Source organism: Notamacropus eugenii, chromosome 2, assembly GCF_028372415.1.
Source record: "Notamacropus eugenii isolate mMacEug1 chromosome 2, mMacEug1.pri_v2, whole genome shotgun sequence".
NCBI lineage: Eukaryota > Metazoa > Chordata > Mammalia > Diprotodontia > Macropodidae > Notamacropus > Notamacropus eugenii.
In genome coordinates, this window is record NC_092873.1 from 432900720 (window position 1) to 432920843 (window position 20124).

The 20124-nt window shown below is 46.7% G+C and overlaps 1 protein-coding gene across 1 annotated transcript in view; it reads right to left on the reverse strand.

The window, feature by feature from the left end:
- Positions 1 to 523: 523 nt before the first annotated feature.
- IKBKE (inhibitor of nuclear factor kappa B kinase subunit epsilon) overlaps positions 524 to 20124 on the reverse strand; it is a 30911-nt gene continuing 11310 nt past the window's right edge. Inside the window, exons 9-22 of the mRNA XM_072648019.1 lie at positions 19308 to 19487; positions 17565 to 17761; positions 16624 to 16688; positions 16429 to 16520; positions 15933 to 16019; positions 12731 to 12806; positions 12470 to 12582; positions 10645 to 10721; positions 8392 to 8431; positions 6690 to 6791; positions 4162 to 4258; positions 3007 to 3119; positions 2407 to 2478; positions 524 to 1384 (exon numbers count right to left, since the gene is read on the reverse strand). Of these exons, the coding sequence (XP_072504120.1) occupies positions 1321 to 1384; positions 2407 to 2478; positions 3007 to 3119; positions 4162 to 4258; positions 6690 to 6791; positions 8392 to 8431; positions 10645 to 10721; positions 12470 to 12582; positions 12731 to 12806; positions 15933 to 16019; positions 16429 to 16520; positions 16624 to 16688; positions 17565 to 17761; positions 19308 to 19487 (1375 nt within the window). The 3' untranslated portion in view covers positions 524 to 1320. The remainder of the gene's footprint in view (positions 1385 to 2406; positions 2479 to 3006; positions 3120 to 4161; positions 4259 to 6689; positions 6792 to 8391; positions 8432 to 10644; positions 10722 to 12469; positions 12583 to 12730; positions 12807 to 15932; positions 16020 to 16428; positions 16521 to 16623; positions 16689 to 17564; positions 17762 to 19307; positions 19488 to 20124) is intronic.

A 20124-nucleotide genomic window follows, 5' to 3' on the forward strand; every position in this document is an offset into this window, starting at 1 on the left:
AAGTAGTAAAGGAGAAAGCTCTGGGGCTAGGCACAGGATCCCTTGTACTGGTCCTCAGGGAAAGCTGGAATCCTTGGGAAGCTTACCGAGATCAGTGAAGTCTCAGAACTGGAAAGCTTCAGGTCTGAATCTCTCACACACTTATTGGTGGGATGAACACAACCTAAACTCTTGAGCTAAAGCCATTCACTGGAACAGGAGCTAGGCAGGTAGGACAAGGCCTAAGGATTAGAATGGGCTAATGGGCTCCCCATCAATAAACAGCCAGTCTCCTGAAAGTTTCCTTCTTCAAGGAATACTCAAAGCAGGCATCATTCAGGGGAGAGGCTGCCACTGCTGATGAGGGATGATGTCAGGGAATGTCCCTTGATATGATTTGGAGGGGCCCCACCCTCATTTTTCATTGTTTCCAACAATGCCATCATTCCCCTCTCCCCACCCCTACCCCCCTTCTCTTTGGCTCATTGGAGACTCTCGGTCTCCAGCAGAGGCCTTGCACTTAGCCACCAAACACAAGGAAACAGAAAAGTGAAGCCACATTTATTCAGTGGGTCTTGAGATCTTTCATGTCCTCTTCGCCATTGCCTTCAGGCTCAGGGCATGTGGGCCCCTGCCAGCTGGCAAGGCTACGTTGACAGTATGTGTTTTCCAGGCCAAAGTCTCCTAGAGAGAAGTGTGTGGGAAGCCCAGGGATTCAGTCCTCACTCTACAGGGATGATTAGGTTTCCTCCTCCAGACTGACTCTACTACTCTGGAATTAGATCAAAATAGCCAAGAGGCTTGGGTTTTTCTTTTCACCGGAACACAGTGGGCTCAAGAAGAAATTGGACAGAGGGGAGTGATGTGTTGCCTATCATCAGATATTTTCAGGGTAAGGAATGAATACAGCAGTTTAGCTTAGCATCCACAGAAAACCTCTAGCGGTCTCTTTCCTTCTTCCCTGGATGGCAAATCTCTGAACCTGAAGAGGATAGGGAGAGTCTGTCTCAACTTTCTCTCCCCAGCTTCCCAGTCCCTGGTATAAGCCGAAGGGCACAAGTCAGTGCTACACAAGGACCAAACCTTGATAATACTCAGAGGTCAGTCTTAAGCAGGACGCTCTTGATACATGGGAATCCAGTGTGTCTCACAGCTCCATGAAGAGATGGACCCCTGGGTGCTATAGGTTCATAGTGTAACTGAAACTCATGGGTAAGACTAGTGAGAGATAATGCTGGTGGCTGCTGGCCTGAAGGGAAATAGGATGAGGTAAAAGACGGGCCAGACCTTGCCCTGTGATCAGTTCCCTGTAGTGTCCATGAGCCCAGGGCCCTTTGAGGTTCAGGATTCTACCCCATCACTCTCAGCACTCAGAGACCCAGGGGCAGGTTGGACTCCACTTAACCTGTAAACACAAAACATATTTTAGATTTTCTTGTGCAGAAGACAAGCAATTTACTAACCACTTCTGGTTCCCTAAAGCTTAGGGGCATAGAGAGGGGGAGGGGCAAGATCATGACCAGTTAGTCAGACAACAAGCATTTATTAAGCTCTACCGTATGCAGAGTAAAGAGCTAGGGATACAAAGAAAGGCAAAAAACAATTCCCTGATCTCAAGAAGCTCACAATCTAGTGGAGGAGACACCATGCAAAGAACCATGTACATACAATACAGACAGAGTATAAATGGAAAGTATTCTCAGAGAGAAGACTTTAATGGGAGGGGAAGACTGGAAAAGGCCTCCTGCAGAAGGGGAAATTTGAGCTGAGTCCTGAAAGAAACCAAGGGAAGCCAGGAAGTAGAGAAGACTCATATAGAGGATGATATAAAGATGAGAATCCCACATGACTGATCTGTAGACCATCAGTGAGTCTGTCCCAAGGGCAAAGATAGACTTTGTCCACAGCTTATTGGGAACTGGGTGGGTCATGATATCCTGAAGGAAAACTGAGCATGACCTGACCCACTGTTCTAAAAATTCAAGTAATAAGAATAATAATAGCTAGCATTTATAACTCACCTACTATGTGCCAGGCCCTGTGCTAAATCCTCTTTACAAATATTATCTCATTCGATCCACACAACAACCCTGGGAGGAAGGTACTGTTATCATTCCCATTTTACAGTTCAGGAAACTAGTGGTCTGCCCAAGGTCACACAGCTGGTAAGTGGCTGAGGCCGGTCTGGAACTCAGGTGCCAACAAATCACACCCCCCTGTAGTTCTGATCTGACTCTGGGATGGTTTCCCAGATTTTAAAGCTCAAATAGAAAGGTCAACAATTCATCAGGGTTAGCGAGATAACCCAGAAATGGCCAAAACTGATAGCTGGCTGTTGGGGAAATCTGAGATGTGCTTGCTTTCCGGACCAGGTAGGTATGGCCGTTCAATCTGAAAACAAATGCTGCTGATCCTTTATGACCTTACCTCTCAATGATCTGATTATTGTGTTGGAGATCAAAGGCCAGTAACTTCATCTCCTCTCGGAGCTCTTGAATGCTGTTTGAGGAACCAATAAGAAAGATTCAGCACCCAGGACAAGATCTATTCTAGCCAATCCCACAACCAGAAGGACAGGTTGGGAGGATCCAGTTCTAGAGCCGGTCCAAGGGATCATGGGATTTGGATCATAGGATTACGATCCTAGAGCTGGATGGAATCTAAAAGATCATTAGATCCAACCCCCTAATTTTACAGATGAAGAAAATAAAGCTCAAATTGGGGCCCAGGGTCATGTAGTTGGTTAACGTCTAGGGCAAGATCTGAACTCAGGTCTACTCCAAGTCCGATGTCCTGTTCACTTTTTGTCATGCCACCAGAGATCCCCTATACCCAGATTTAACCTCAGGTAGGACGATGGTATTCCTGCCCTTGCCCTGCCCTCCCAAACTTTTTTTTTTTTTTTGGAGGCAATTGAAGTTAAGTGACTTGTCCAGGGTTACACAGCTAGTAAGTGTCTGAGGTCAGATTTGAACTCAAGTCCAGGCCCAACACTGAGCCACCTAGCTGCCCCCCCCTCAAACTTACTGGAGAATGAGGTCCTTTGGTAGGGGTCTGGAATAAGCATCAAAAGGCAGGGAAGAACTCTGAGCTGCTTTCATTCTACCCTGCCAAAGCCAACGAGATAATCGGTCCAGGGCCTGAAAGGAAAAAAAATTTGCTCAGGTCCCTGGATCTCTACCACCCAGCTTCCTGTCACAGTGAGCAGCTTCAGTGAGCATCTTGTCCAGTCCCTTGCCTCTATCCTGGAAAGGAGAGTCCACCCTATTTTGAAAGCCTCTGTGGAGGGAGATTCTGTGAATGGGCAGCGTTTAGTCCTCAACCTCTGGGAAATTCTTCCTTCAGCCTAATGTGCTGCAACATACACAATCTGCTGAGAAAGCAAGGTGGGAATATTTGGGAACATCTAGGTCAGGAAAATCTCCAGCCTCTGAAGCAAGTAGAGTATGCATGTACATGTTGGTGGATATACACTAGTGTCTGCTGGAATGAAGGAAACAAGCATTTATTAAGCACCTACTGTGGGCCAGGCACTGTGCCAATTGCTTTATAAATAGTGTCTCATTTGGTTTTCACAACAACCCTGGGAGGTAGACGTTTGAGGAAACCGAGGCAGACAAAGGTTAAGTGACTTCCCCAGGGTCACGCTGCTATTAAGTGCCTACAGCCTGACTCCAAGCCCGGCAATCTAGCTGCCTCTGTTGGAGGGTATGGGTGGGAAGGTTCTTGACTGGAGGAACACATCCTTTATCTAGACCTCCGATGGCTCATCAGGGCTGTTGTCCTATTTCGAGCACACCCAAAACCAAGCAGCCAAGGAAGCGTGGAAGGCCTTGTACCTCCTTCCCTGTACATAATGAAGGAATGGGGCTTGCTCATATAAAGTAGAATCCACCTGGATAAGTGAAGCCACAAGGCACTTGTTTGGAAGAGTGACATGGCATGAGCCCCAGATAGGTCCCACCCTTCCCACCCAGGGATATCACAGCTGAAGCCCGAGTCCTCCCCAGTCCCAGCTCAGGCACCACCCATAAGATGTGTCTATAAGCATCACTTCCCTGGCTTAGATTTAGAAAGTGGCCCCCCTAAACTAAATCCATCAGGTCTGAGCAAAGGGTCGTTTTGTCCCAAGGCAGGAAGATGGACACAACGACCCCAGGAGTCATTGCCTGCCCACCTCACCTTACTGAGCTGGCCCTGGGCTTCTTGGGCTTCTGTCTTACAAGCGGTTACTGAGCCGCTGACCAGTTGGAGATGTTTTCTTGTCTCATACACCATCCTAGGGAAGAGGGAACACAAGACTCATGATAAGATTCAGGGGCACACCAGGTGCCTTCTTCCCAGTCCGATCTAGTTCAGCCATCCTTCCCATTGTGCACTGCTTTGTGACCAAAAGGATGCCCAGGGGAGAGAAGACTGATCATCCCACATCTGTCCCAATGACTCCACATTGGGCCCCAGGGCGATTGACTTCCCCATAATTAGCCATTTGCATTCTTCAATGCCTTTGCCCCTCCAGATGTGCGCTCCATTCACACAGACCCCAGTGTGATAATGATGATGAATTCTGACTGATATTAGACTGTCCTCCCATAGTCATCATACGGTAGGAATTCCATTATGATGGTGACGTCGGGGGAGAGAAATCCTACTTCCCTCATGGGCTTTCTCTTTAGCAATGACCATGAATTCAGAGGCTACACTCTAACCCTCACTTTCAACAAATCTAGGATGGGAGTTTAGGGGGTGTGTGTGAAATGCCTGAGAGCAGAGTATATCCACTATTGTAGCAGATTTTCCTCTTTCTAAAGCGTTCAAAGCCCACAGCTTTGACCTCACCTCCCCTAGAATGAGAAGACTTAGGCAGACCTATAAAATCCATTCCTGATGCCCATCTGTGCCCCCATTACTATATGTGTGCATATGTGTGTATATGCATGTATACATATATGTGTATATACATTTGTGTATATATGTGTGCAGGTGTAAACATACTGTATATGTATATGTGTAAATGTGTATGTACGTATACACACATACTGTGTATGTGTATATGTATGTGTGCCTATGTGTGTATATGTGTATGCATATATACTGTATACATAGACATACTGTGTATATGTATATGCATGTGTGCTTTTGTGTGTACATGTGTGTGTATATGTATATGTGTATATACCGCATATATGAATATACTGTGTATATTTATATGTGCCAATATGTATACACATATGTGTGTATATATAGGTATATATGCTGTATATATGGATATACAGTGTATATATATGTGTGTATGTGTGCATATCTATGTACACATATGTGTGTATATATATACTGTATATGTAGATATACTGTGTATATGGATGTGTGCCTATGTGTGTATAGTCTCCCCCTAAGAATGCACATCCCATTAAGGAGGGGATTGTTTCATTTTGGCCTTTGGTCCTCATTTTGTGCTTCCCTCCCATTATTTTCTGTGTGTATATGTTGTCTCCCCCATAAGGATGTAAGTTGCCTCCAGCCCCAGTGACTAGCACACTGCCTGGCACACAGCAGTGCTTAATTAATGCTTTTTGATTGATCAATACGCCATGTAGGGGCTCTGGGGTGGGGGTGGAGGTGGTTGTGGTAGCAGGGACCAAAGCCCAGAAAGGTTAGTGGAATGCAAGTGTTTAAGGGCAGAGACTATTTTGTCTTTGTATCCCGTGTGTTATTGTTGGTCTGTTCAATTGGGTCCAGTTTTTGTGGTAGGGATACTGGAGGGTTTGCCATTTCCTTCTCCAGCTCATTTGACAGATGAGGAAATTGAGGCAAACACAGGAAAAGTGACTTGTCCAGGAATACCCAAATGGTAAGTGTCTGAGGCCAGATTTGAACTCATGAAGAGAAGTCTTCTGATTCCAAGCCTGGTTCTCCACCCAGTGCTTAATAAAGGGTTGATGAGTTGTTGAATTTTCCCAGGGTTTCACAACAAGGCAGCACTGAGAAGTTCCATCTCCCAGCCCAGGGCTCTCTCTCCCCAAGATCATGTTAACTTCTCATTCCCACTTAACCACTTGTGTAACCTTGCATAAATCACTTTAGCCTCTCTGAGTCTCTGTTTTCTCATCTGTAAAATACAAGGGTTTTACTAGATGGCCTCCGAGTACTATATCCTTCCAGCTCTATGTCCTATTGATTTGTGTTGGTTTTTTAATGGGACCATCTCCCACAATGCTCAACTGGGTCTGAAATCATTCCTGATCAAAGAAAAAGAGAAGGAAGGTCAGACTCTAGAAGTCACTGGACAGACACTCAAAGCCCCTCTAGAGCAGAGGATGGCACGTTAGTGTTTGTTCTTTCTTTTTGAAGAGGACCATGACATCATGGAGGTGATGCTATGAGGGCATGTTGGGGAGGGCCAGGAAGGACTCCACCTCATTCTCTGATTCCCTTGATACCACCTTTATCAGAAGGCTTTTAACCACCCTGGTCTTCTGATTCTGGGATTCTGAGCTCTGGCCTGAGTGGGAGATTTCCACTCAAGTCCTCTAGGACAAAGCCCCTAATAAGGTTTATGTGGTAGAGGTGGTGGGGGAGGGAAGGAGTGAAACCCTAGAGAGCACAGGATGGTGTCTGGCAGCCTGGAATGATTTACTCCAGATGCTGGAGCATTGTGATAAGGACGGGATGCTTCAGGGAGAGGAAGGAACCCTGGGCTAGCCCATTACCTCATCCTCTTGCCGTGTGTGAGGAGAGCTGCCTGATACTTCTGCACACAGTCCTCCTGAAAAACTAGCAGGAGTCTTTTAGCTAAATGTCCGAAGTTCACCCTAAAAAATAAAACATGGAAAGTAATGTATAAATCATCATCATAAGAAAGCCCATCCCTTTCCTAAGCCCCAGAATCTCTAGTTACCATCATAAGCATAGAGACGGTGATCATAATGATATATAATAAGAACGTAATAAATAAATGGAACCGTCAAAGCACATTTATCTAAAACTTTGTCTCTAAATGGGCACCACATTCAAGAGGAAGAAAAAAGTCTGGAAATCTAAATGGAGAAGAAGAGTCAGGCTGATACATCTACCTCCATACAGTAACACTAAAAAACAAAAGAATGTCTAAAAATTTCCAGGGGACAGTGAGGTGGCACAGTGGGTAGAGCGCTGGGCCTGGAATCTGGAAGATTCATCTTCCCAAGTTGAAATCTGGCCTTAGACACTTACTAGCTGTGTGGCTTTGGACAAGTCACTTCAGCCGACTTGCCTCAGTTTCTTTATCTGTAAAATAAGCTGGAGAAGAAATTGGCAAACGACTCTAGTATCTTTGTCAAGAAAGCCCCAATGGGTTGCAAAGACTTAGATGTGACTGAATAACAATAAAAGCAATTTCCTCACAATATTCATGAAAAGTGGGTAAGACAAGCATTACCACTCCCATTTTACAGATGAGGAAGCTGAGGCTCACTCAGAAAGGTTAATGCCCATGGTCACACAACTAGTTAGTATAAGAGCCAGGTCTCCTGACTATAAATTCCAATACCAGAAGTTTTCCTAGAGGAAGGGAATATTCTAGAGCAGGATTTTATGGAAGGAAGGACAGCAAAGGACCAGGAGGAAGAAGGGGAATAGCGAGCTGGAGATGGAGTTTCCTAGCTCTATGACTTTGAGTAAGCTGAACCTCCTGATGGAAGCATCATCCAACCATGGGCCACAGGAGGCACGGAGGGCTTTGTGTGGCTGTGACAGAGTTAGGGTAGTAACAACTCTCACCCACAACCACCCACAACCACCACCAGGATGGGAATTCCAGAGAAAAGACACTGGACTGGAAGTGAGAAGGCTTGGGTCCTGACCCTGCTCTGCCATTAACTGATGATGTGACCTTGAAAAATCATCTCTCTGCTTTGGGCCTCACTTTCCTCGCCTGAAAAATAATGGAGTTGGACTAGGTGATCTTATCCAGACTTTTCCAGCTCTAAAATTCTGAGCTGGTGAAAATATAAGTCACTGCATCTCGCCGCCACAGTTTCCTCATCTGCAAAATGATAGTAATTTGGCTTGGACTACTCACTTCAAAGGGTTATCGTGCAGATCAAATGAAATAATGTGTACAAAATGCTTAATATGTTGCTAAGTTCCATGGAAACATCTGCCATGATTACTACCATGAAAAAGTCCCATGTTGCGCCAGTGTTGCCAGTAGAGTTTCCCAGACATTTTGTTTAACCCCAGACAATCTACCATGACCCAGATCTAGCCCCTCCAGGGTGAGAAAGAGTGGCATTGAGGTCCCTCACCACCTCAAAGGGGTCCAATGGCCAAGGAAGGGAGTGGGGAGGATGGTGTACATGTACATTCCTAATACTGGGCTGTCTGTCCTCTCCCAGCCCCCCACAATGGCCCAACTACAATGGCCTTACTCACTTATCCAGCTTGTGGATCTGTTCCTCATTGTAGCCCAACCCTAAATAAACAAGTGAAAAAAAAAATCAGAGTCAGTTCCCATCAAAGTAACTGTCCGGGGAGCCTGGGGCTGAGTAAGATGGCATAGGGTCCGCCCTAATCATCCCCAATCAACACGCATTTAGGGAGCGTCTACGTCTACGTTGGCCCTGCGAAGGGCTGGGGCCGGGAATAGCCAGACAAAAGAGGAAGTTGTCCCTCCTCTCAAAGAGCCTGTCTTTATTTATTTATTACTCTTGAACCTCCCAGGGGTTTGGCTGAATTCCTCTGCAGCCACTGGGAGGGTCTTCTTGGACATTCCCCTAGGAAATGCTGCCCCCTGCTGGTCTCCTAGGAGAATATGACTTTCCAGGTTAACAGGACTCTCTCAGTGTGGATAGATGGCAAACTTTGGGATTTCCCAACCATCTCCCTTTTGGTGTTCCTTCCCAACCTCCCACTTCCCTGTCCTGTGTCCCATGCCCTCAGGGGCTTGTTCTCTAATAGTTAATACAATCTCCAATGTACACAAGAGAAGGAGCAGTGACAAAGTATTAGGGCTGAACTTGGAGTCACCTGGATCAGATTCAGAGATAAAAGAGAAAAAGAAGGAACAAGCATTTATTAAGCAACTACTGTGTGCCAAACTCTGTAACAGGCCATCCAGTCAAACCCCTCATTTTACAGATGAGGAAGCGGAGGCCCAGAGAATTTCAGTGACTTACCCAGTCATGCAGCTAGTGTTTATGGCAGGGTTTAAACCGAGGGTAGGCCACCTGTGGCCTTTTGATTGAATCCAAACATCACAGAGCAAATCCCCTTGATAAAAGGATTTGTTCTGTAAAACTTGGACTCAGTCAAAAGGCCGACCTAGAAGACCACATGTGCCTCAAAGCCACAGGTGTCCCACCCCTGGACTTTAGATTCAGTCTTTCTGACTCCAGGTCCAAATCTACGCAGCACCCAGCTTGGACTGGGTTCAAATCCCAACTCCACCACTCACTACCTTTATAATCTCAGGCTAATAACTTCTCCAGCCTCAGTTTCCTCAATTTTAAAATAAGGGAGATAGCCTAGATGATTTTGAAAAGTTCCTTCTATCTCTAAATCTATGATCCTACATTGTATAAAAAAAAAAAAAAGAGCCCTGGACTTAGACTTCCTAACAATTAGAACTATTTCAAAATGGGATAGGGTCCTTATAAGGGTGTAAGCTCCCTGTCACTAGAGGTATTCAAGCCAAGATAGGATGATCACTTGTTAGAAATATTGTCAATGACCTTCTTGTTTTAGGTAGGTATTAGACTAGTTAACCTCTACAACCCTTTTCAGCTTTGAGATTCAATAATTCTAATTCTGAGAATGGGACCTCTACAAAGCAACACTTCACCAGTATCCAAGTATCTCTGGGGAGAAGCCTGGCCCAGTTGTCTGAAAGGGCTTTAGGTTGGTGAGTAGGGGGGAACAACTGGGAGATAGGGTTAGGTATGAATACACTTGCCTCCCCATCCATCACGGAATGCCAGAGCTGAAGGGACCCTTACAGAGCTAACTGATTTATTCAATTCCCTCTTTTTATAGAGGTGGAAACTGAGGTCCAGAATGGCAGTGAGCTAGCCAAGGTCATATACTTATTGAGTAGGGAAGCCAGGGCTAGAGCCTAAATCCCATTTGAAAACAAATCCAAATTTAGTGCTCTCTCCACCATACCACACCACCCTTACCACTCCCACGATACAGTTATAGGGAATAAATTACCTATAAAACTTTATAGCTACACCCCAGTCTCACCTTCCTTCCAGCTGGCCAGACTAACCTACTCATCATCATTGGCTTACATATAGCCCTTCAGCACCAGCCTTTGAACATACTACCTCTTCCCTTGCCCATTGGCCCTTGCCCATGCCACCATCTGTCCCCAAATGACCTCCCTCCCCATCCCCATTCTTCTCATTCATCTGCCTTTCAAGGCCACAAAACCTTCACTGGTCTCCAGCCCTGGCTGATCTCCCTTCTCCCCTACATTCACAACCCGTCTTGACCACATCACCCCTTTTGTACTTGCACCTCAGCAACAAGGCCACAACAGGTTGTATCACCTCCCTCCTTCATCCCCTGCCAACCAGACTGTAAGGTCCATGAAGGCAAGAGCATCTCAAGCTTCTCTGTAGCCTCCTACCATGCTAGGCATGGGAGAGGCCTCAATAACTAGGTGAGTGAAGGAAGCTGGCTTACCTGGCCTCATCCTGGCTTTCTTGAATTGCTTGTAGATGACATTCATCTTGTCCAGGCAGCACTGAATCCGATGGGTGCTGAGGGCCAAGAGAAAGACCCCAACAGGAAAGTCCAACAGCATTAGAGAGAATCCATGGCCAGGAAAGGAGGTTGTCTGCCTCCCACCTCAACTTTTCCAAGATACTTGGTCAAGGAGGGGGTGTCATGGAGGGGTCCGGTCAAGAGCTGTTCTCCATACCAGCTTTTCCTGATGTTCTCTGTCTACCCCACCCCCACCCTCACCCCCCTCCGGCTCTGGCAAAGGTACCAGTTATCGCACAGGGGAGACTGAGCAAAGGTTTCCTCTTCCCTGCCTCCCGTAAATGTCATATACTCTAAATAGAGCATGAGGCCTTTAGGATTGTCAAACTCAGGAAACTTTCAGACACTGAGGCATATGAGATAACAGGAGTGGTGATGGAATCAAGGGAGGGAAGAGAGTAGCAAGGCTTTCTTCATTGGCCTCCTCAGCTTTTTCCAGGTCCCCTTTGTGGGTTGTTTGTCTTTTCCCATCAGAATGTAAACTCCTTAATATGTTTTGCATGACTGCATGTTAAATTAAATTGCTTGCCCTCTCCACAGAGAGCAGGGAGAGGGAGGGAAGGAAGGAGGGAGCAAATTTGGAACTCAAAAATTCTTTAAAATGAATGCCAAAATCTTTTTTACGTGTAATTGGGAAAAATAGAATGTTAAATTCTTTTTAAAAGAATTTACATTCTCTTTGAGGGAAGAGAGTGTCTTGGCTGTTTTTGTATCCTTGCTGCTCAGTACAGAGCTTGGTATGTAGTGAGTAATTAAATTGCTAATTTAATTAAGGATTCTTCTGTCTATAGACTCACCTGTCTATCAGATGTTCACACAAGGGATAGATTGTATTGTATATCTTAATGGTTTATGGGGGTGCCTCCTAGAGGCAAGATTACCAGCAGGATTGATCAAACTTCCTTGATGGAAGCTCTGGGTATTTCAAGATTTTAACTGATTTTAGACTAGAGACAATGTCCTATTTTTGTCTTTAAGCCTCTCTAGGAGTCTCACTCCACCCTCTGAGCTCAGGCCCACTTCCTTCCCATTCCAACCTGACTATAATTCCAAAGCTGTATCTATTGATGGGGTGGGGATTTAGTTCCACTAGGGTCTGAATTCTAATTCTTGGGGGACTCCATGTATGCTGATGCCACAGAAGAATTTGTTAGACTTAGGGAGAAAAGGCTGGTTAGAAAGTTTTCTTTTGGGACATCTCTTGTTTGGGGAAAGAGGAATAGCCAGGTTGCTGCTAGGAAAGAATCTTATTTTTTGTCTAGCCTTAATTCTTGTGATAGTCTCGTGACCTCTCCTGCCCTCTCCCCTTTCTCTCTCCCCTCTCCCCTCCTCTACTGAGGCTTGACTTAATATGGGCTCTTCTCACTGGGGCTACTCATGTTCCCTGGTCCCCCCCATCCCAATGTAAATCTTCGTAAGTCCCTAATATATTACTCAGGTTAGTAGGACAAGACATCACACAGGAAAATAAAAGAATGAATCTCAAAAGGCATTGAGCGCTTCTCAGATTTTCACAGTGTGTTGGACTTGGGGTCAGAGAACCTGGATTCAAACCCTGGCCTTGCTACTTTTTTTCTATGTGACTGGACAAATCACTTAGCTTCTCTGGGCCTCAGCCTCCTCATTCGTAAGATGAGGGAGTTGGATTAGATGATGTTTACGGTCCCTTTCTACGACAGATCTAGGATTCTATGAATGATGATGCCTCCCGACCCACCCCTCAAAAAAGGAAAATCCCACAGACCTTCTGTCTTCATGTACCTGATCCCAGTTCTTCACCAGCTCAGAGGACAGGCTGCTTAGACTAGTTTGGGTCTCCACAATATTTTGGGAACATCTGGAAAGGATCTCGTTAATCTAGGAAACAGAAAGGAAAGAGTTTATGTAGCTCTCTCGCTCCTCAGAGATACCCACTTGGAGGTGGAGGCGTGGATAAATGGGACTCCCCCGAGTCATTCCAAGTAAAAGATTTGCCCCACTCACCCCACAACCCAGTTGCACTCACAGTCTGTAGCTTGGACTTCAGTTCTGCTGCTTCCTTCAGCTCCGGTACCTCTGACTCCCCAGTCATGGAGGGGAACCTGGAGACAAGAAAGAATATATTCTTCAGACGAATTTTGAATTCTCTCTCTCTCTGGGCCACACGGGTGGGGACGTTATATGCATCGGCTGTTGGCTAGGAGGTTATGGGGTTGGTGTTCTGGAGTTAAGAGCAGGGTTTAGAAATTCCTGATCAAGGGTCTCCTGGTCACCTGAATATCATTCACTTGATGACATTATAGGCTGCAATGTGCATTCGACAGAGATGATGAGAGATAATCGTGCATTCCTTTTACAGGCTGTGAATGAGCCACTCCAAGTGCGGAAGGTCAGTCCCTTATGGCGCATGGCCTGTTACCCAGATCGTAGAATTTAAGGTTAAGGGGACTTGACTGATCAGGAATCTCCTAAAGAAGAGCTCGAGCCCACCAGCCCACCCTTGCACACAGACATCCTGTGCTCAGATATTAAGTCTGTAGCCTTGAGTGTGGACTGGAGGGAAGCTGACATAAGGAGATTGTAGAGAAGTGGGGGAGACATGGGGAGGAGGATGAGCAGGTAACCTAGCTAAGAGCAGAGCACAGGAGGGTAAGCACCAGCTGCAGCAGCCTGGCCTTCACCCTCCTTTCCTCTCACAGTCACAAGAGGCAGCCTCACCAAGTGGGAAAAACATGGGGAAGCCTCTGCTAGCCTCAGTTTTGTCATCCTTAAGTTGGGAATTATTGGACAACCTATCTCACAAGTGTGTTGCAAGGAAAGAGTTTTTAGGTTTTTTAAAAAATGCTATAGAAAGGGGAGCAATTCAAAATAAAGTTGGAAAGCCATAGGGTCCAGTACAGGGATGGGGAATTTCTGGCCATGGGGCCCTCTAGGTCCTCAAGTGCAGCCCTTTGACTGATTCCAAACTTCACAGAACAAATTCCTTTAATAAAAGAATTTGTTCTGTAAAACTTGGACTCAAAGTGAAAAGGTCTCACCCAAGGTCCTAGAAGGCCACGTGTGACCTCGAGGCTACAGGTACCTCACCCCTGGTCTAGTACTTGTCTCTCTCACCCCCAAGCAATTTGATGGGAACTCAGAGAACTCGGTAAGTCATAGTAGGTAGAATAATAAAAATCTACTGAGGGAAGAGGTAAGGGAGGGTCTGAAAAGGAGTCAGGAGGCAAGGAAGCAGAGTTATTAACAAAAGGGGAGGGTGCTAAGCCAAAAGACAAGGGAGAGGGGAGAAGGGGACCTTCCTATTGCCTCCAGGATCAAATAGAAAGGCCTCTATTTAGCGAAGTCTTCCAGACTTTCCAGTCTTAGGATCTGCCTTCCAGAGGCACTGGGCCCCTGGCTTTTCCTCTCTCTGCTCCTGATATTGTTGCCAGCTGTCACTGGAAAGCCAGCCCTCCTCATTCCATCTCCTGGACTCCTTCAAGTCTCATCTAATCACTTTCTACAGACACCTTTTTTGGATCCCCCTTAATTCTAGTGCCTTTCCTGTGCTGACTGTCCCCAATTTATCCTGGGCATGTTGGCATGTTTTCTCCCCGCTTAGGCTGTGAGCTCCTCCAGGACAGGAGCTGTTTGTTGGCCTTTTTTTGGTCTAGCACAAAGTAGGCACTTAATACTTGTTGGCTAGATTTGAAACAGCCAGAGGGAAGGGGATGGAGGGCAGTTCAGCAGAGGAGGGGAAAAGCACCACACACAGAAGCCTTTGTGCGTCATCACCTGTGCCCAGGGCTTTGGCTTTCCCCAAAAGTCAAGGCCAGCTCATTAAAATATCTCCAATTTCATTGCTGGATTTTCTGGTGGTTTCAGACTCAGGGAGGGAAACACAAAGGACTGAATATGTTCATAAGCGAATGGAATCACGAAGAGCTTTGGAGGGGACTTTGCAGACCAAGTAGTCAATGCTTCTATTATACAGATGAGCAAACTGAAATCCAGAGTAGTTAAGTAAGTTGTTCAAGGTCACAGAAAATGAGCAGCATGATCCAGGTAGAGAATTTACAGCCTCGATCCAGCTGCAGTGACCTCATTTATTCCAGGCCCTCCCTTTCTTCTCTTTACCCCTGCTCCACCTCCCACGTTCATGTTGATTCTGCCACAGTCCCAGAAGAGAGGGATGTTGGGCAGCAGTGAGTCAGACCCCCTGCAAAAGAAACTCCCTACGACTCCTCCCTGGGGGCAAGAGCAGAGGTGGCTAGACATGCCTGGCTTCTCTCTCAGTCCATGTCTCCCACTGATGGGAAAGGCTGGGGGCTGTAGACAGCCTGGGACAGAGGCTCAGGCCCAAAGGTGAACCCTGGCAAAATGGAAGGTGCTTGGGGAATGGGATCGTCTAGAAGCATTGCAGCAGAATCCTGTCTGAGATCTCCCAGGACTCGCCTGCTTGGATCATCTCTTCCCTTCCCTTTCCTTCTCCCCTCCACTGTCCTCTGAGAGGCCTGAGATGAAGGCAAGAGTCGCAAAGTGAGGAGAGCATGGGGTGTAGCATCAAGGAGGAAGGGGGAGAGGCCCCTGAGACTAGTCAGAAGACCCCAGAGGAAGACAGAGATTACAGGATCATGTATCTGGATCTGGTCAGCTAGTTCAACTCTTATTTTACAGATGAAGGGCCTAAGGCTTTGGGTGACTTGTCCAAAGTCACACAAGCATCAGAGAGAAGGAACCATATCATCCAAGTTCAGGACCAAAGATCTTTCCACTCTGTGTTGCTGACTCTGTGTGTGTGTGTGTGTGTGTGTGTGTGTACAGGGGAATTGTTGCATGATGACTCCCAGACTTCCCCCCAACCCCTTAGGCTTAGTGAAGCCTGAGCCACACCATCAAGTTCAAGTTCAAACTTCCTTTTGATAGGAGACTTTTCTTGAGACCCAACAGTGAGGTGCACAGAGTTGGGAGTCCAGCCAGGAAGAGCCAGAGGCCGCACCTGCCCCTTTCGCAGAGGACTAGCAGGGTTCAGACATCAAAAGGGTGTTGGATTGAAGAGGAAGTCAGGCTTTCTAGCCATTGCCACAGTGGTTTACAGCCTATTCCTAAGGCTGTGAGGAAACAGCTAGTCCCTACGGGGCTGCTGGGAAGACTAGGGCATGGATGCAAGAAGGAGTCAAGGAGAGTCAGGGGCATCACAACAGGGTTTTCAAAGAGTTTCCCCCCATCCATTTACTTCAGACACCTACCCCTCAGTGCCCAGACTGGAGCTCAGGAACAAGAGGGCTGTCTGGGTGGTCTCCAGTGTCCGTCCACATGTGGCCTTGAGCTCCTCCCTGTATAAGGTCCAAGGCCCACCCCACCCCAACAGTGGAGGTTAGAGACTCCTCCATGAGTCAGCACTGAGCTCTGTGCCTCAAGTCTTCAGGGGACTCGGAAGCTACCTGATTCTGTGAGGTACATCTAGAGGATGGTTTGGGTTAGAGGATCAGGTCAGGGGTAGGGATCAAAGAGAAGGGACAAGATGAGGTGATAGGGAGGGAGGGTAGGGTCAGGGGAGTAAAAGCTCCGAAGTAATTAGGTAAGAACTTTTCGGCTTGGGAGGGTCTGGAGTGAGGGCCCAGAGGAAGGGGAAGGGGCTGGTGGTTTAGCTTCCACCACTCCTACCCAGCCAAGATGATGGTCCCCTGCCCTATCAGGTCCCTTCTCCCCTTCCCCAGCTTAGTCCTACCCCAAGGTACCTACACCACCCAATGCAGCCCCCGAAGCATCATTTCTTGACCGTCCAGCAGTGCCCGGGAGATCCTCAGCACTTGGTGCCCCACGCTCAGCACACCCTGTGACACAGACAGGTGGGCTCAGGGCCCACCCCTCCCTCCCACCTTCCAGGGAGGCTCCCCCTTCCCCCCTGCTCGGATCATGGAGGGCCCTTATCCTTACCTTAGCTGTGTTGTAATCAGCCTGCAGGTCCACCTTGGGCACAAATTTGGGAACATCCAGGGATGCTAGGGACAGATGAAGGACACTGAGCACCCCCACCTTGTCACATTCCTTTTTAGCTTCAACTCAATTCACTTTTCCATCTCTGTTTTACACACACACACACACACATACACACACACACACACACACACACACACACACACACACACATACACACACACACACACACCCCTTGCCTGTCCCCTAATCTATCTCCCCTAACCTTTCTGACATCATCTCAGTCTCCCAGGATCTTCTCAACCTGTCCTTTCCCCCTTCCCACCAGTTCACCTTTCTTAAATTCAAATTAATTTTCGGTCTTACATTTCCATTCTGATAGTGACCTCTTGTGGTCATTCTGGAGATTAACTTGCCTAACTTCTAGATACTAGGAAAAAGGAGGCGCTGCCTTCTCTGGGCACTCCGCCACCCTTGCCCCCCCTGCACCCAACTCCCACCTGGCACAGAAACTTAAATCCTCTATATGAACTTAAGGGCAAAGCTCGGAAAGCAATCATCCTAGGGTAGCTATCTTCACGTGCATAAAATACGGAAAGTGCTTTGCAAATCTTGAAACAGAATAGGGATGTGAGTTCTTCTCCTCTGAGGCTCTGGCCACTGAACCCATGGGAACAAGCAGGTAACACCCAGAAGTCATGCTAAGCTGTTACCATTGTTCACAGTCTCCTGACACATCTAGATGACAGGTGGACAAGAACAAGGCCCCCAGGGTCAAGGCAGAGGTCATCCAAACACAGAGGCAGAGCCAGGATTATCGTCATGCCTCCTGTGTCTGGAAACCCCACAACACTGACCTGGGGAAAAGAATTAGCCCAGCCCCCGGCTTCTCTAGGAGAAGAGTGAGAAGAGACATCTCATGAGGCCAGAGCCCTACTCACGGTCTCTGAAGGCCAGCCCTGTGGGGTTATCACTGTCTTCATTGAGCAGGGTCAAAGGGCTATCCTCAGTCGTATGGGCCAAGTGTTGGGCAGGGAGGCTGGGCTCCAGGATGAAAGAGTGTCCTTGAAAGAGGTATTCCTGGTGGCTGGGCTCCACACTGGCCTGCTTATGGACGGCCTCCAAGAAGATGCCTATCCTAGATGCAGGAGGGATGGACCACAATTTAGGGTTCTCTTCGTAAAGGCCTAGGGAGGCAGCCAGGACAAGTGTGAACATTCCCTTTACAAACAGAAGGCACCAGAAGCTCAGAGAGGTTAAGTGATTTATGCACAGACACACAGCCAGGAAGTGGCAAAACCCCAGAGTATATGTCTTGAGCCCAGACCTACTAACTCCAAGTCCAGGATTCTTGGTCACTTCTCTAAAAGTATGGTTGAAAAAAGAAAGCCTAAAAGGAAGAGTAACTTAAAAGGCCAGCCTGAGTTGGGATGGGGGAAGAAGAGCCTAGGGTAGAAGGACTCCCACCTTCCACTTATCTGGGCCATTCAGTCTTGAGGTGCTCTATAGGAAGAAATCACAATGGGTCTATTTCAGAGAGGGGGGAGGCAAATGGAAGCCCAGAAGGGTAAAGAGGTGGGCATCTGGTCCCATGAGGCACCGCTAAAAACAGAATCCAGGCTGGTCATCAAGACGTGGTTTAAAAAACAGAACACTGGATTTGAAATCACAGGGCCTGGGTTTTATACTTGTTACTTGTGTCATCAGGGGCAATTTATCTGGGACTCAGTTTCCTTATCTGTAAAGTAAGGGGGTTGAATTATTCAATCTCCAAAGTCTTTTTCAGCTTTAAAACCTAATATCCTAGGAATCCTGAAACCCAGCTCCAGGGTCCAGCTATCATTATCATCATCAACATACATTTATAGAGCATCTACTTTGTGCTAGGCACCATACTAAACACCAAGGGTTAAAAAGACAAAAAAAAAAATGGCCAAACAAAATAGGATATATGAATATAATGGGAGACTATTGTGCCATGAGAATGAGAACTTCAGACTTTGGACTCCTTGAGAACAGAGAATCCTATGCATCTCCTTGAATCCTCAGTATTTAGCACAGGGCCTGGCACGTAGCAAAGAATCAATTAATGCTAACTGATAGACTGATGAAAGGGAGAGAGTCAGAGAAACATAGAAAGATTTGTATGAACTGATGCAGAGTAAAAAAACCAAGCAGAACCAGAATAATTTATACAATAACCATACTGTAAAAACAAATAACTTTGAGAGATTTCAGGATTCTGAGCAATGAAATGATCAACCCTTATTCCAGAGGATGGGAAACATGAAGTATGCTCTCTACTTCTTGACAGGGAGGTGATCGACTGAATGTTCAGAACTGAGAAATCCATTTTTGGATATGACCAATGTGTAAATTATTTTGTTTGTGCATATTTGTTACAAGGATTTTCTTTTTTCTTTCTTAATGGTAAGAGGGAAGAAAAAAATAAATGCTTGATTAAAAAATAATTAATTAACCCTCTCCCTACCCACAAAAAAAGAGAATGCATTCTCTTTAAATCCCCAAACTTGTATCAATCTTCCTCCGGCCCTGGGCCATCCTTCCTCTTCTCTCATACCTTCTCTTCCTCCAGTGACAGAACAGTGTCTCTCTTCCATCACTGGAAGAGAAGGGGAGCCCCCTCCCATCCTCCCTCACACAGGAGGTATGTTCTCACTTACGTGTTGTGGGCATGAATGTAGACATGATGCAGGACAGCCCGAGACAGAGAAAATACATGGATCACAATCCGCTGAAGGATGTCACTTGTCTCAGCAAAGAACTGGTCAAACCCCCAACACTTCTCTTGATCCACCTCCAGAATATTGGCCAAGATAGGCACCAGCTGGGCCTGCAGCCCCCTGTCCCAGTTGGGGATATGAACCGTCAGTGGCCAAGCTCCAAGCCTGCTGCATCTCAGCCCTGCACTATTTACCGTCCATGCAGGAAATACCAATGCCTCTGACTGGGGGTATGGTAAGAGCTTGGGCCTGCTAGCTTCCTTTGAGATTCATTTCCCATCCTACGGCAACAGGAGGCCTTTCCTGATCCCTTTTTACTCCTACCACCACCACCATCAAAATTCTCTTCATTGCCTTCCCTCCTGAGAGACATACATCTCGTACATATCCAACTATTTGTGAGGGGAGAGGCTGCTTTGTGTCTTTCTTTCTATACCTACGTCTTCCACCGTTTGTATCTAAACCTCCCTAAAATGGGCAGTGTGTTGGTACAGTGAATAGGGCACCAAGCCTGGCGTCAGGACAATCTGAGCTCAGATCCAGCCTCAGATACGCACTAACTGCGTGACTTTGGACAAGTCTCTTAAGGCCTGTTTGCCCCAGTTTCCTCATCTGTAAAATGGGATACCTCCTAGGGTGGCTAGGAGATCGAATGGGACAATATTTGTAAAGTGTTGGCACGGTGGCTGGAATATTGCATATAAATGTTTATGTGTATTATTATTACTGTAAATATTATGGCAGCAATCTCCCCTTT